Raw genomic sequence first — 13,624 nt, 5'->3', positions numbered from 1 at the left:
TGGGCCAGACCCCGGACATTGGTTATGCCGATTCCGATTCACTTATCATCGAGAGCCTTCGTATGGACGAGGACAGGGCTTCCAACGTCCTTCACTACGAGTACTACAATGACCGAATAAAGTCATTTCATTTTGAACATTCGATATCGCATTTCAATCCGTCTATGGAACTCGATGGCCAAAGATCGAGTGTTCTAACCACTTGTCTATGTCTATGATCAACAGTTCTCTCCTCTGTCGCTCTGGACCATGTCGCAGGTGGGTATCTGAAGCAGACGGCTTGTAGAGATACAGTATCTCCAGCCTCTATTGCCGATGCTATTCAACTCAACGCAACGAAACCAGTGCGGACCTTTTGGAACCCACATACCCCCCAAACTCCCAACGTAAAACGCAAGTGAATCATGTTCGTATGGACGTAGATCGGTGCCTTAGACGTGTCAACATCTGTACATCCGTCTTCAAACGCCGATCCGAGATGCTGTGCTATGCAAGCCAACACAAGAGAGCACGACTCGTCATTTTTTAAAGATCGTTAAAACCATCACATGAGTCGTCTACTCGTCCTCATCAGTGAAGACCTCCTCACCACGCTTGCGGCGGGCCATGCGGTCCTTCTTCTTCTTTCTCAGTTCGGACGAGGTCAGCTTCTTGGCTTTCTTGTTGCCCTCGATCTTGTTGCCCATGGCATCGAACTTCTCTTCGTCGTCGTCCTTCTCGGTCAGTCTGGGGCCGCTACCCTGTCCTTGAACCCTGTAAAATTTGTTAGCAAGTTGTGAATGGTAATGTCAAATCAAGATGCTTACCAGTTGTGACCAGAAGGAGTCATCTTTCCGTTCTGCACAGACCAAACTTCTTCCGTCAAGCTTTCAGTGAACTCTGCGTTGTGGGAGATGATGACAACACCACCCTCGAAAGCCTTGAGGGCCTTGGAAAGGGCACCAAGCGAGTCACGATCCAGGTAGTTGGTGGGCTCGTCGAGAACGATCAAATGGGGTCGTTGCCATGTGCAGGCAGCAAGGACAACCTTGACACGCTGGCCTCCGGAAAGACCGCGCATACGGGAGTGAGAGATGAGTTCGGCATCCAGACCGAAGTTAGCACCATGAGCCTCGATCTCCTTTCGGATCAAAGGACGGAATTGACCGCTGGCAAGAGCCTCCTTCTGATCAACCTCAGCAACCATTTTTTGATGGGATGCAAGGATTTCAGATCGGGGAATCCAAGCATTGTCGGCAGTCATCATGGGGGTCCACTTCTCGTTCTTCATGCCAACGTTCTCTCCGAGAGCGAACGAACATTCGTACTCGTACGAGTTCTTGAACTTACGACGAGAGTGGATACCAATAACACGTCGCTGGCTGCCCTCGATCTTGTAGATCTTGTCCATGGCCTTCTCATCGTCTTCAGTGACGATCTTGTTGGCACGATCCATGGTCTCACGATCTTCACCGGTCTGGAAACGCCACTGGATGTATTCCGAGGGAGTCTTGTCCAAATGGTTATCGATGTGAGCAAAAGCGTGCTGCTTGATGTATGCAATACGGATGTTCTCATGCTGGTAGACCTCACCAGTGGTGGGAATCAATTCACCGGTCAAGCAGTTGACCAAGGTAGACTTGCCAGCACCGTTGGGGCCGATGACGGCAATTCTGGAGCCCAGAGACACCTGGAAAGTGATGTCGGAAATTTGAGGCTTCTCGGTACCAGGGTATTGGAATGCCATCTTGCTGACACGCACGATAGCTTTGGCCTTGGTCTTGACACCTTCGAGGAAACCGGGCTCGGGGAACTTGAACTCCAGCTCAGAGGCTCCAAGCTCGAAGTAGGATCGAGCAGAGGGAACTCGCTTAGCGAACTCGGTCAGGTTACCACGGTATCTTCGGAGCTTGAAGCGCTCATAGTGGATGACGTGTTGGATGACATTGTTCAAGAACTTGGAGTCGTGAGACACAATGATGGAAGTGCAGGGGGAGTTGATAAGATATTGTTCAAGCCAGGCAACGTTCTTCACATCCAAATGGTTGGTAGGCTCATCGAGCAGAAGAATATCAGGCTCTTCGAACACGGCACGAGCCAAAGCCAACTTCATCTTCCAGCCACCAGACAGGGAAGTGATGGGGGCTTCGAGTTGCTCCTGCAGGAAACCGAACTCGATCAAGCGAGACTGAACCTCTTCCTTGGGCTTGACGATGTTGACCTGCTCCAGTTTCATCATGGTCCAGCCAATGACAGTCTGTTCAGTATCGGCAGCATCGAGATCGTGCTCGACGAAAACGGTCTTGACTTCATTTTGTTTGGGGAAGCCTTCGACCTGTTCGTTGTTGATGGCACGCATGAGGGTGGACTTGCCAGAACCGTTGGGGCCCAAAAGACCGTATCGCTGACCACGCTTCAAACGCAGGTGAGTTTGATTCAGGAGAATCTTAGCACCATAGGCCAAGTTAAAGGTGCAGTTGCAGAGGTCTTCACCTTCTTCATCGTCGGCTTCAGCCTCGGCCTCCTCTTCGATACCGGGGGAAGCCTTCTTGCGGAGCTGATCAACAACGTTGTGGGCATCATTTTCACCGACGATGGATTTGATGTATTCGACGGTGTTGGCTATCCAATCAGCCGAATCGACGACCTTCTCATCGATGAGCTGGCCAGCAATGGCGGACACGTATTGGATGGTGGCCTCATAAGAGGCAGATTTGTGCTTCTGGTCGATAATGGACTTGAGAATAGGTGAGACGGTGCCAATCTCGCCGGCAGTGGAAATTTGGGGTGCTGTACCGTCCTCCTTGACGGCACCAACACGCTTGAGGGTGTCTAGACCTTGCTTGGTCTTTTCACGAGCTTCGGGGTCAGCCAAATTCTCGTAGTTCTTAGTCAAAGCAGGCATGAGCTTGGGCAAGAAAGCGGCCACAATCTGAGGATCTTCGACCAGCTTGCACATGTTGTCGACAATGACTGCGGACTTTCGCTTGATGGCGGTCTCACGCTCAGCCAGACCACGCTCCAAAAGAGGAACCATGATGGCCAGTGTAGGCTCGTGCACATCAGTGACGAAAGTGGTTGCACCAAGCAAGTGAACGGTTTCAGAAACGTTCTCAGGCTTAGCAATACACTTGATGAGTTCGGGGATAAATCGGTCGATATCCTTGTTCTCAATCAATTTGCAGACCTTCTCCATTGTACCGTAGGCCTTCTTCTTGATTTCAGGCTTGGTATCCCACATGGACTCGGAAACGATGGGAATGAGGGTGGGGACGAGGAAGGCGAGTTGAGTAGGGGCCGTCTCGACAAGAACCTCGATGCAGTCAAGTCCAGTGGCCTTTTCGGGCCATTTCTGGGCTGTGATAATCGAGTTTCGGATGTGAGGAAGGGCGGCCTTGACGGCATTGGGGTTGATTGCCTTGCAAATGGCGAGAGCAGCGCTTTGTGCAGCATTCTTGACGGGCACCATCTTGTCACCCACTGCAGCCAAAGCAAGAGGGAGGAGGGAGATCAAGTATGGCTCAATGGCAGGGGAGACAGTGGAGTGTTCTGCAATGGCTCGGATGCCATCGACAGCTCGCTCTCTGACGAGAGCATCTTTCTTGTTGGCCAGCTGTTTCTTGAAGGTCTCGACGGCCTTTTGGGGCACATCGTGCTCTTCGATAGGGCCGTTCAGGAGGGTGGCCACGTTGATGGAAGCGGCGTTGGCCTCATCTTGAGCCTTTGAGACTGAGAGTTTCTGCAACAACTGATCAAGGGTGGCGAGTGACTGTTTGGTCTCCTTTGCGGAGGTCGCTGGGGTGGAAGTCATGGCGTCAACAGCGGGCATGTCGTGCTGAAAAATGACTCTGGCGTTCAAGTTTGGGGGGGTGGTTGCAAGACGGATTTTGGTGGATGCGTTGATGTGATGATGATGTGAAGAAATTTTCAGCAATGGACTGAAAATAGCGGTGGGTGGGAAACAGGGGAAATGTGCCCACGGACTGCGCTTCACACGCTCGTCTCGCTCTAGATGGCGTCTAGTCTAACGAAAAGAAAGAAGATGCAAGTGCTCTTTGAAGAGAACTGCGATAAAGAGGAGGGATGATGGAGAGGGGAGAGATGAGGGAAGGGATCAAAAAACTGACAAGGCGAAACAGCGGCTGGGGGGGCGGTTTTATTCATCCACGGTGTCCAGGGAAAAAAATTTCGAGCGGAAAAAAGACTGGGGCAAGGACCAAATTGTTAGTGACGAGTCAAGACCCGGCCGTTGTTACCTGGGAATTCACAGGAATCTGAGAGGGTGACAGGTCCGGCCCAGGGCCCTTGGGTCCCTTAGGGCCCAAATGAATTCAGCGGCTAAGAGTCTAGGGCGATTTAGGGCAAAAGGGACAGTCTGCCGAGCTGACCCCACTGGTCCAATTCAGGCAGACCGCCTTCTCCGATCCGACCAAATGCCCACCATTGCCCACCAACTCCCACCCAAGCCCACCGAAACAGAGTTTGGCTGCCTATCGCTGGCCTGTTCTTAGCCACCTCCGACTGCGGGTGGCACGGGTGGCTACGGTCACAATCATGTTCATGGCTCTCTGTCTTGTTACAGCATTCTCATCTTGCACTGTCGATCATTATGGTCAAAGTATTGTTTCTGATGGTTCAGAATCCAATTATCACGCAGCCAGAATTTAGAGGAGCAGGAATTCCTGGGGCAGTGTTTGGTCCAGATTGCACTTTCCATCCAGACATTATTACACCTCAAATCACGCCAGTTATTTTTATCGCCACTCAGCCTTCCCATCTGGACGTCTCCTTAATCAACAATACGCTGGAAGATCCATCTATGTCATTGTTATCCCCGCATACCGTTCAATAGCATTACTATTAATTCACTATTCCTACGTAAAGACTTAGAACTACTCATCACTCGTAACTCCAAGGACACGGTGCAGAACGGCATTCTGGCCTCCCCGAGACCCTCCCTACCTGTAATTCCTCACAATTTTTGCTCACTGCCTACGTGACCTCCGGTCAATACCACATCTCCAGGAAAGAAATCCCTCCTCTTTGAATCTTCCAAGCCCACCACGTCAGAAAACTGGTTGTGGGAGTCCATGCCTGAGTAAGCAGCCACATAGATCCCTGTCGAGAGCCGAGTAATGCATCCCTGTGACTCCTATGGACAATTTCTACCCTATTATTCGTCTGACAAGTGTCAGGCCGGACTCCCTGACTCCTGTCATCCTTTCCCCCTGTTTCGCCATCTTGGTCCGGGAGGGATGACCTGGGGAACAACATCATCCTACCAGTCAAACAATCTGTGGATGTCACTTCTTACTATCGATACCAGATAAGGGGCGCCAGACAGATAAGGCAACTACAGCCACCCAGCCTGGTTTGAACCCCTCGCTGTGTATCAATTAACCACTGTAAGATTCTAATGTCAACTAAAAACCATCTTGAGTCATCATTTGGCACTAGAGCAATGAATTAGACAGCATGTTACAGTCATTTCCCGCCTCGAGTAAATTCCGGAGTCCTCCAACAAAATTTTGAATTGCTGGGGAGGGAACGGAGTTCGAGGCGTCGATCGTGGGAAAACGATGGCATGTGATTGGACTAGAGCATGTCAGAGTTTCGTATCTCTTGGCGCGGGTGCGGGTCTTTCTCGGCGTCGGAAAAACATGTATTCCAGAACCGTAGACCGAACAACTTTAATTTTCTACGGCAAGCGCCGAATCTTGCGGCAGTGCATCAAAGTGAAGTCAAGGCCAGACTGCCAGACTTTGAACTCGATGTTAGGGGCAGGCCCGGTAAGCTTTGCGTTCTTTCGGGTGCACGAGCATTATTAGCTAGGTCGATCCTCATCGCTAGGATCATATGTGCAGTCGCCCAACACCGTTTACGTCCCCATTAAGATTGCCTTCTACACTGGTTTGGCTGGGACTGGTGGATGGATCGTCAAGAGTTGTATATCCAAATTTGTCAGTCCCTGCCAGATACCAGGGACGCTTATGCGAGGTGCCGACCGGGGCATATTGTGTGGAGGACCCATGTCGCCGCCCCCATAGTTCATGCACTGGGAGCCGCTAATACTCTTGAACTCACGGAAATCACGGTATACAACCCAGAGAAAAAGAGAAAAAAATCTTCATTGATCAGTTAATAATATGCTCAAGCCAGATCATTAGGAGTCGTAAGTCTTCGTTCTTTCCTCGATAAATTCCATGCAGACCAATACCTCTTCTGCGAAGTGTGAAGGCGCCGAAACAATTGATCGTCAAGAAGCCCAGATTGATGTCTAGCACAATCGAGGGATCCACTAGTGGCGGTGTCTCCGCCTGCTGTGGTCACTTTCACTGCTGCTGCTGCTACTGCTTGGGCTTCTGCGTCTGCGGCTGCGGCTGCCAGAGCGTTTACGAGAAACGCTGCGGCTTCGATCTCTTTCCCCGCTGACTTCGCGGCTGTCATAGTATGATCCACTTTCTCGGCGCTCTCTTTTCTCTCTCTTCTTTTTCTCGTGTTTCGCTTCAAGTTTGTGCCCTGCATATGCACCGGCGAGGGCCGAGGCGACCGTCACCAGACCATTGCTATGACCGAATTCGTGTCCGGCCCCTACAAGGTCGGATGGTAAGCATTTGGCTGACATGAATGGTTTGGAGACTTACATCCACCAACGGCACCGCCAAGCAACGTTGCCCCAACTGCTTTTCCCTTTTCATGGCTCTTCTTCTCTCCACGCTCCCCTGACCGGTCTCTGGACCGATCTCTGGAAGATTCTCTGTCCCGGGAATAACCTCTTTCTCTTCTTGAGCCTCTGGATCCTCGAGAACTCGGGCGGTCGTAGTATGACTGCTCGTAGTAATTATCGCCACTTCCACGATATTGGGAGGCTGCCAGGGGTCCAGAGTTGCGACGCTCGCGGCCATGGCCGCTATTGTACTCTGTCACCTGCATTCCGGAAGAATTGGGAGAATAAGAGTACTGGTCTTCGCGGGGAGGCAGGTATCCTCCAGAGGTATTCTATCGATCAAGTTAATCGCTAACTCGAAACTGAGATGGTGAATAAGTGCTACCTGGTATGAGGATGAGCCGTGACCGTGGTGCGACTGCTCATACTCTCCTCCTCTCGGAGGCGGCGGATATTGCTGGTATCCAGACCCTGGTGGGGGAGGGAAGGAATTTGGGTTGTAAGACATAGTGTCCTTGGTTTGTTAATGAGGAAGGATGATGGAAAATGCAGTCTGGTCGACGAGTGATATAAGCGGAGCCAGCTGAACGCAAAGAAGTCACGAGGCCAGTCACGATCGACTCCCAGAGAATAAGAAGCGAAAGTAGGCCGAGCGGCCTGGAATGCTTGATGTAGGTGTGAGAACTGTCCTTAGTCATCAGCTGGACACTGTATGGATGGGACTACTTCTGGCTGCGGGGCGAGCGGCATTTACGGCCAGGCCCGGAACTGCCACGCTTGAACTGTATGAGCCACAAATGAGCCCAGGATTTTGCCTACAGTGAGAGGCGAATGTGAACCAGGATATTTGAACAGGTGCAAGTATCAATGACGTAGACACTGGCTAGTGGAACCCCTGCTTATCATAATTCAGGTGTATGTCTGCCATGGTAAACGATGAGCCTGGAGTGCCTGGTTCGAAGTTCCCGTTAAGAAAGAGCCGTTGACCAACTCGCTACAATTACGTCATGGCGGATGGCAGCCCGCACACTCACATATCTGGCTCTTGATTTCACGTGACCCAGGTCACGTTGAGCGGCGGCATATTCTCGGCCATCGCACCTGCGAATTCCCACGTGCACGAGCCTGGTCGAGTCCGGCAGTCTCACCGGCTCAATTCTTTACCCAACATCGCTTCTCGGCACCATCTCGAACAATTTGCTTGCCGTTTTTCCTGATGAGCTTTTATGCTTAAATTTAGTCCCTTTTATGCTGTCTTATCATTCGTTCTGGTCTGAACATTTGTACCATCTCTTCAATCTTCCCCACCATCTATCATACTCCCTCCTGGTTCTTCGCGCTTTAGAAGTCCGAGACCTGATTGAAGGACTCAAGCAGGGGGCGAATATCTCTCAAAATGGATTTTAGATGGCGCATTTCATTGGTAGGCAAAGAATCTGACAGGGCGGAAGTCGGTCCGGGAGCCCATATCAATATCTTGACAGTGACAAGTACCCAACAGATGGAACGTGGCGTCAAAATGCAAAGGTATAAGAAACGGAGATGGCCCAGAGCAAATTCCTAATTCATATGCAACGCCATTCTTGACAATCGCCTCATCTCCTCTCCTTGTCTGTCCAATTTACTACCCTTACCACTTATATTTAGTTTCGCTCAACCGAATACTCAACACTCCTACCATGTCGCAAAGTCCTCAAGACGATGGGCCAGACGGGCATGCCCTTCCCCTGAACCTGGATAGATCAGAGACACGACTCACTCGAGCATCAACGCGGCGCACTCTAGAACGATACGAGACAAGACCTACCCAAGATGCCGCCGATGTCTTGGACTTGCCATATGATATGTTGGGCGAGGAGGCAGACATGGCCGAGTATACGGAAGAAACGGCCGACGGTCTCAAGCCCAAGAGGACTATCTCAAGAGTTAGTGGCAAGGTTGAAGAGCATGAGCTCGTCACATTCAAAATTAATGACCCCGAAAATCCCAAGAATTGGTCAAAGGCATACAGTACGTCCATCTGGTCCACAACGATGTAATTCAGGACTGACTGTCTCTTGCAGAGTGGTACAATACCATGGTGGTAGCTTTCACATGTTTTGTGGTTGCTTTCAATAGCGCCGTCATCACCGCGGATCTTGAGGGCGTCAGTGAGACCTTCAACGTATCGATGGAAGTTGCTCTCTTGTCCATCACCGTCTTTGTCATTGGCTTTGGAGTTGGCCCCCTAGCATTCGCGCCCTTGTCCGAGATGTACGGCCGAAAACCCGTCTACGTTATCACAATTTTCCTCGCAATCATTTTCATAATTCCCTGCGCCGTTGCTCAAAACATTGGCACTCTACTCGTGTGTCGGCTCATTGACGGCATTGCCTTCTCCGCCCCCATGACTCTTGTTGGCGGCACCTTGGCTGACCTATGGAGGAATGAGGAAAGAGGTGTTCCTATGGCATTCTTCTCAGCAGCGCCATTCATTGGTCCTGCAATCGGCCCGCTTGCTGGAGGTTACCTTGGTCAAGCTGCTGGTTGGAGATGGTTATACTGGATCCAGCTCATTCTGGCTGGTGTCTGTGGGCTCCTACTTACGTTCACGGTCCCTGAAACGTACGCACCAGTCATCCTCGACAAGCGAGCAAAAGCCATGCGCAAAGAGACTGGGCAATCGATCTACGTGACAGAAAAGGACCTAGACACTCGACCTCTTGCAGACCGACTCCGAATCATTCTGCTCCGGCCGCTTCAACTGCTCTTCCTGGAGCCTATTGTCCTGTTCGTGAGCCTGTACATGTCTGTCCTGTATGGGTTGCTGTACATGTTCTTCATTGCATACCCTATCGTTTATGTTAAGGGCAAAGGATGGTCGGAAGGCAGTACAGGCTTGATGTTCATACCGCTCGCACTTGGAGTTCTAATGTCAGCCGCACTTTCGCCTTTCATCAACAAGCACTACCTGAGTCTCTGTGCTCGGGCTCCCAACGGCAAGCCCCCGGCAGAAGCACGCCTGATCCCCATGATGTTCTCCTGCTGGTTTATTCCCGTCGGACTCTTCATCTTCGCATGGACATCTTACCCTGACGTCCATTGGATCGGCCCTGCTATTGGAGGATGGCCTGTCGGCTTCGGGTTCATCTTCCTGTACAACTCGGCCAACAACTACCTGGTCGACACTTACCAACATCAAGCCGCAAGTGCGCTTGCAGCAAAGACTTGCATCCGAAGCTTCTGGGGCGCCGCGACGGTTCTTTTCACCGCACAGATGTACGACCGCCTTGGGTACCAGTGGGCCAGCACACTCCTGGCTTTCATCGCCCTGGCGTGTTGTCTGATTCCATACGTTTTCTACTTCAAGGGTGCCGTCATCCGCAAGCATAGTCGCTATGCGTTTGTTGATGACGAACAGGATGATCTGCCGGTTGAAAAGGTGTAGATATCAGATTTGGCATTTGATCTTAAGATAACGACTGGAAGGGTTAGCCAATTCCCACAACCCAGATGAATGAGGCGTTGGTTTTATGTGGCTAAAGTATAGACTCGGAAATAGACTGGATTTGATTCACTGTAACTATATCATGTAATGTATCGAATTTCACCATCACTTTACAAGATCCTTGAATACCTAGGTATCGTACCTTTGGACACCGAACCTTGATAGTGGTCAAGTCACGTGCTAGATGCCTATTTGCCTGCGTCTGCGCCTGCACCTGCGCTTCTTCTCTCCTCCAGTTTTCAAATCTGCTGTACGAGTACTCGTATTATTGAAAATGGCAAAACCACCACTTGAACCTCCGTCCCCTCTATCTTACACCTCCCGCATCTCCTCCACCAGTACCAAGACTGCCACGAGTTACCTATGGGGCATTTTTGAGGAGAATGTGGTGGGACAGCTTGGCCGGGCCTCGGCTCTATGACACTTCGACCACCAGACCCAAGCGCCAAAATGGGTGATATCCAGAGCGAGTAAAAGTGCATTCGTCAACGATGTGGCTGCGCGGGAAATCCCCACTGGGCCCTTTACAGGCCTTGACATCGTACACAGAGACATCCATTCTATGGCTTCCCAGACAGGGCATTACTGGTATCATACCAGGCATACATTCGATGGACAAAAACAAATCCACACTCTGTAGAGATGAAGCATTCTGATGGAGTCAGGAATCTATCCGAGTCCACACATGTCACGCAACTATGTCAGGACTTATTCATCACCTTCGGCTAAGGGCTTGGGCCCTGGATTACGGACAAGGTCCCTGCCCCCCCAAAAGCGAAAAGCCGTGGAGATTTTCCGCTTCGCCTGCCCACGCTGCGGGGACTCCAGACAAATGTTCGGCAGATCAAGGTTTGTCCCTGTGTGACGGCGACGAATGACCATGGAGGTCAATTCAATTTGGCCACTCATCCCGCTCCGATGGGGTCCTAAGGGGACCTACGAACTCGCCCTAAGAAGGTCATGGACCAAATGGTCTTTCAAGCTAAATACCACGGCATGGTACCATTTTCTTCTGCTTCAACTTGTAGGATCGTTTCTGCCACACAAGCCACCGTGACTATTGCCTATCTTTGCTGGTTTGACTCGACGCCCAAGTCCGTGCAAACAAGCAAGCTAGCAAAGAGACGAAACTCGTAATTCCGCAAAACCAAGAGAGTTCGTGCGTACGCCCACCACCATGGGTTCTGTCGGATATCAGGTAGTTGATGAGAAGTACTCCAACCCTCTTATCTCAGAGCGCGCCGTAGATGAACCTCGGCCGTTAAAGGTCATCTTCGTTGGCGCAGGGGTCTCTGGAATACTCGCGGCCATTCGCTATCCAGAATTTGTTCCAAATGTCGAGCTCGCCATATATGAGAAAAACGCTGATGTTGGAGGTACATGGTGGGAGAACAGGTGAGTTGATGGCCATGTCGCCGCCCCTCTGCAAGAGAACCAGTGTTAACACTAGTCAGATATCCCGGTTGCGCTTGTGGTATGTGTCAATGTGCAGATTCATCAGTGACTCAGCAATTCTTACTATGACCTAGATATCCCCGCCCACTCTTATCAGTTGACTTTTGAGTCTTCGGTGGAATGGACCAAGTTCTATGCCGGAGCGCCAGAGATTCTCAAGTACTGGCAAAAGGTTGCGGACAAGTATAATGTCAGGCGATTCATGAACTTCAACCACAAAGTCATTGAGGCCCGCTGGAACGAAGAAACATCGAAATGGCATGTGAAGGTCCAGAAGCTGGGCAGTGACGAAGTCATCGAAGACGTGGGTGACGTCCTTATCACCGGAACTGGTGCCCTTAATGAATGGAAATGGCCCGACATCAAGGGCATTCATGACTTCAAGGGAAAGCTGCTCCACAGTGCGAACTGGGAAACCGATTACGACGTCACGGTATGCGATCGATGTCAAGTCATGTTGATGAAAACCGCGTGAGCTAACGTTTCACCTAGGGCCAAAACATTGCCGTGATTGGTGCAGGCAGCAGTGGAATCCAGATTGTACCAGCGCTGCAATCAAAGGTCAAGTCGATGGACCATTACGTTCGCGGACGGACATGGATTGCTGCATCCTTTGGCTGCGAACTAGTCCGGGAACGAAACAACGGCAAGGATGGCAACTTTGAATACAGCAAAGAAGAAATTGAGGGATGGAAGAAGAACCCCGAAAGCTATGTCGAGTATAGAAAGGCCCTAGAGGTCGGCATGCAAGGAGGATTTGCCGTGACACACACTGGATCCAAAGAACACGAAGGAGCCTGGATCATGTTCAAAGAAGACATGAACAAGCGCCTGGCGAAGAAGCCAGAGATTGCCCAACACCTCATCCCTGAATTTCCTCCTCTTTGCAAACGACTCACTCCTGGACCAGGCTACTTGGAAGCCTTGATAGCTGACAACGTCAACGTGATCCAAGATCGGATAGCCTCCATTGACGCGACTGGAATCATCACCGAAGACGGTGTCCACCGTCCCGTGGAAACTATCGTATGTGCCACCGGCTTCGACACATCATTCCAAGGCCGATTCCCCATCTACGGCCGCGGCGGCATCAACCTTCAGGACCGATACAAGGCCAAGACCGAAACATACCTCAGTGTGGCCGTTGACGGATTCCCCAATTTCTTCCAATCCCTCGGCCCGAACGCTGGCGTCGGCAACGGCAGTCTACTACTCATCGCCGAAGTCGTGGCCGGGTATATTGGACAACTACTGGACAGACTCGCCAATGGCGACATTCGCGCCCTGGAACCCAAGCGAAAACAAGTCGAGAACTTTACCAACTACTGCGACGCATTCTTCAAACGTACCGTCTTCTCCGCCGAGTGCAACAGTTGGTATAAAGCATCTCCTCCAGGCGCTACAGCCGAAGAACGGAAAAACGGTCGTATCACAGCCCTGTGGCCCGGTAGCAGTATGCACGCGATGAAGTGTCTTTCCAAGGTTCGGTTCGAGGACTATGATATGACTTACTATGATGCTAATGAGTTTGGATGGTTTGGCAATGGATGGACCGTGGCGGAACGAACTCACGATGCCGAGGGTTTGAGCTGGTATATCAACAACACGAGATTCGTTCATGACCCGCTGAAGAAAAAGCCTCAAGCGCAGATTGAGGATGGGAAGGTGATTACGAAGAATCAGGACCAGGTTCCCGTGGTGACTAACGGCGATGATACTCATGGTCATAAAATTCCGAATGGAATTGTGGCGACTTGATCGATGATGGTGGCCAGTTAAGATTCCAAGATTCAAGATTCTGTTCTGTGCTGGCGTTTTCGGGTCATATATTCATATATTCATTTTGTATATAGCATCCATGAGTTTTCAATGGAGATACGTATCCTACACATACACACAGAATCTTCTTGAACAGAAACTAGTGACTTGTGGTTGGATTGAATGCTTTTTTTTTCTGACAACGGTCTCCACTACCAAGGAAAGAGAGAGAAACCAGGCCTGGGAAATGGACTGACAAGTGCCTTGAATATCATAGG

General features: G+C 50.8%; 5 protein-coding genes across 5 annotated transcripts; 2 read left to right on the top strand and 3 right to left on the bottom strand.

Moving 5' to 3' along the window:
* Positions 1-125: 125 nt before the first annotated feature.
* PV10_01764 (uncharacterized protein) lies at positions 126-4,140 on the bottom strand. The gene is made up of 2 exons (XM_016365999.1): positions 807-4,140; positions 126-753 (listed from the first exon to the last, which is right to left on the bottom strand). The coding sequence occupies exons 1-2, from the start codon at positions 3,806-3,808 to the stop codon at positions 558-560; spliced, it is 3,198 nt and encodes a 1,065-aa protein (XP_016229648.1). The 5' UTR covers positions 3,809-4,140; the 3' UTR covers positions 126-557.
* A 655-nt stretch (positions 4,141-4,795) lies between these two features.
* PV10_01763 (uncharacterized protein) lies at positions 4,796-6,504 on the bottom strand (the record flags this gene model as incomplete). The annotated part of the gene is made up of 1 exon (XM_016365998.1): positions 4,796-6,504. The coding sequence occupies one exon, from the start codon at positions 6,502-6,504 to the stop codon at positions 6,130-6,132; it is 375 nt and encodes a 124-aa protein (XP_016229647.1). The 3' UTR covers positions 4,796-6,129.
* Positions 6,505-6,570: 66 nt separating this feature from the next.
* On the bottom strand, positions 6,571-7,154 carry PV10_01762 (uncharacterized protein; the record flags this gene model as incomplete). The annotated part of the gene is made up of 2 exons (XM_016365997.1): positions 6,571-6,978; positions 7,032-7,154. The coding sequence occupies 2 exons, from the start codon at positions 7,152-7,154 to the stop codon at positions 6,571-6,573; spliced, it is 531 nt and encodes a 176-aa protein (XP_016229646.1).
* Positions 7,155-7,833: 679 nt separating this feature from the next.
* Positions 7,834-10,227, top strand: PV10_01761 (uncharacterized protein). The gene is made up of 2 exons (XM_016365996.1): positions 7,834-8,656; positions 8,710-10,227. The coding sequence occupies exons 1-2, from the start codon at positions 8,326-8,328 to the stop codon at positions 10,071-10,073; spliced, it is 1,695 nt and encodes a 564-aa protein (XP_016229645.1). The 5' UTR covers positions 7,834-8,325; the 3' UTR covers positions 10,074-10,227.
* Positions 10,218-13,474, top strand: PV10_01760 (uncharacterized protein). The gene is made up of 4 exons (XM_016365995.1): positions 10,218-11,528; positions 11,588-11,607; positions 11,663-12,021; positions 12,081-13,474. Exons 1-4 carry the CDS (start codon positions 11,311-11,313, stop codon positions 13,344-13,346), a joined length of 1,863 nt encoding a protein of 620 aa, XP_016229644.1. The 5' UTR covers positions 10,218-11,310; the 3' UTR covers positions 13,347-13,474.
* Positions 13,475-13,624: the final 150 nt, after the last annotated feature.

This window comes from Exophiala mesophila (genome assembly GCF_000836275.1).
Source record: "Exophiala mesophila strain CBS 40295 unplaced genomic scaffold supercont1.1, whole genome shotgun sequence".
In the NCBI taxonomy this organism is placed as follows: domain Eukaryota; kingdom Fungi; phylum Ascomycota; class Eurotiomycetes; order Chaetothyriales; family Herpotrichiellaceae; genus Exophiala; species Exophiala mesophila.
The sequence above is the reverse complement of the archived record's forward strand: the minus strand, read 5'-3'. Positions and strand labels throughout refer to the sequence as shown.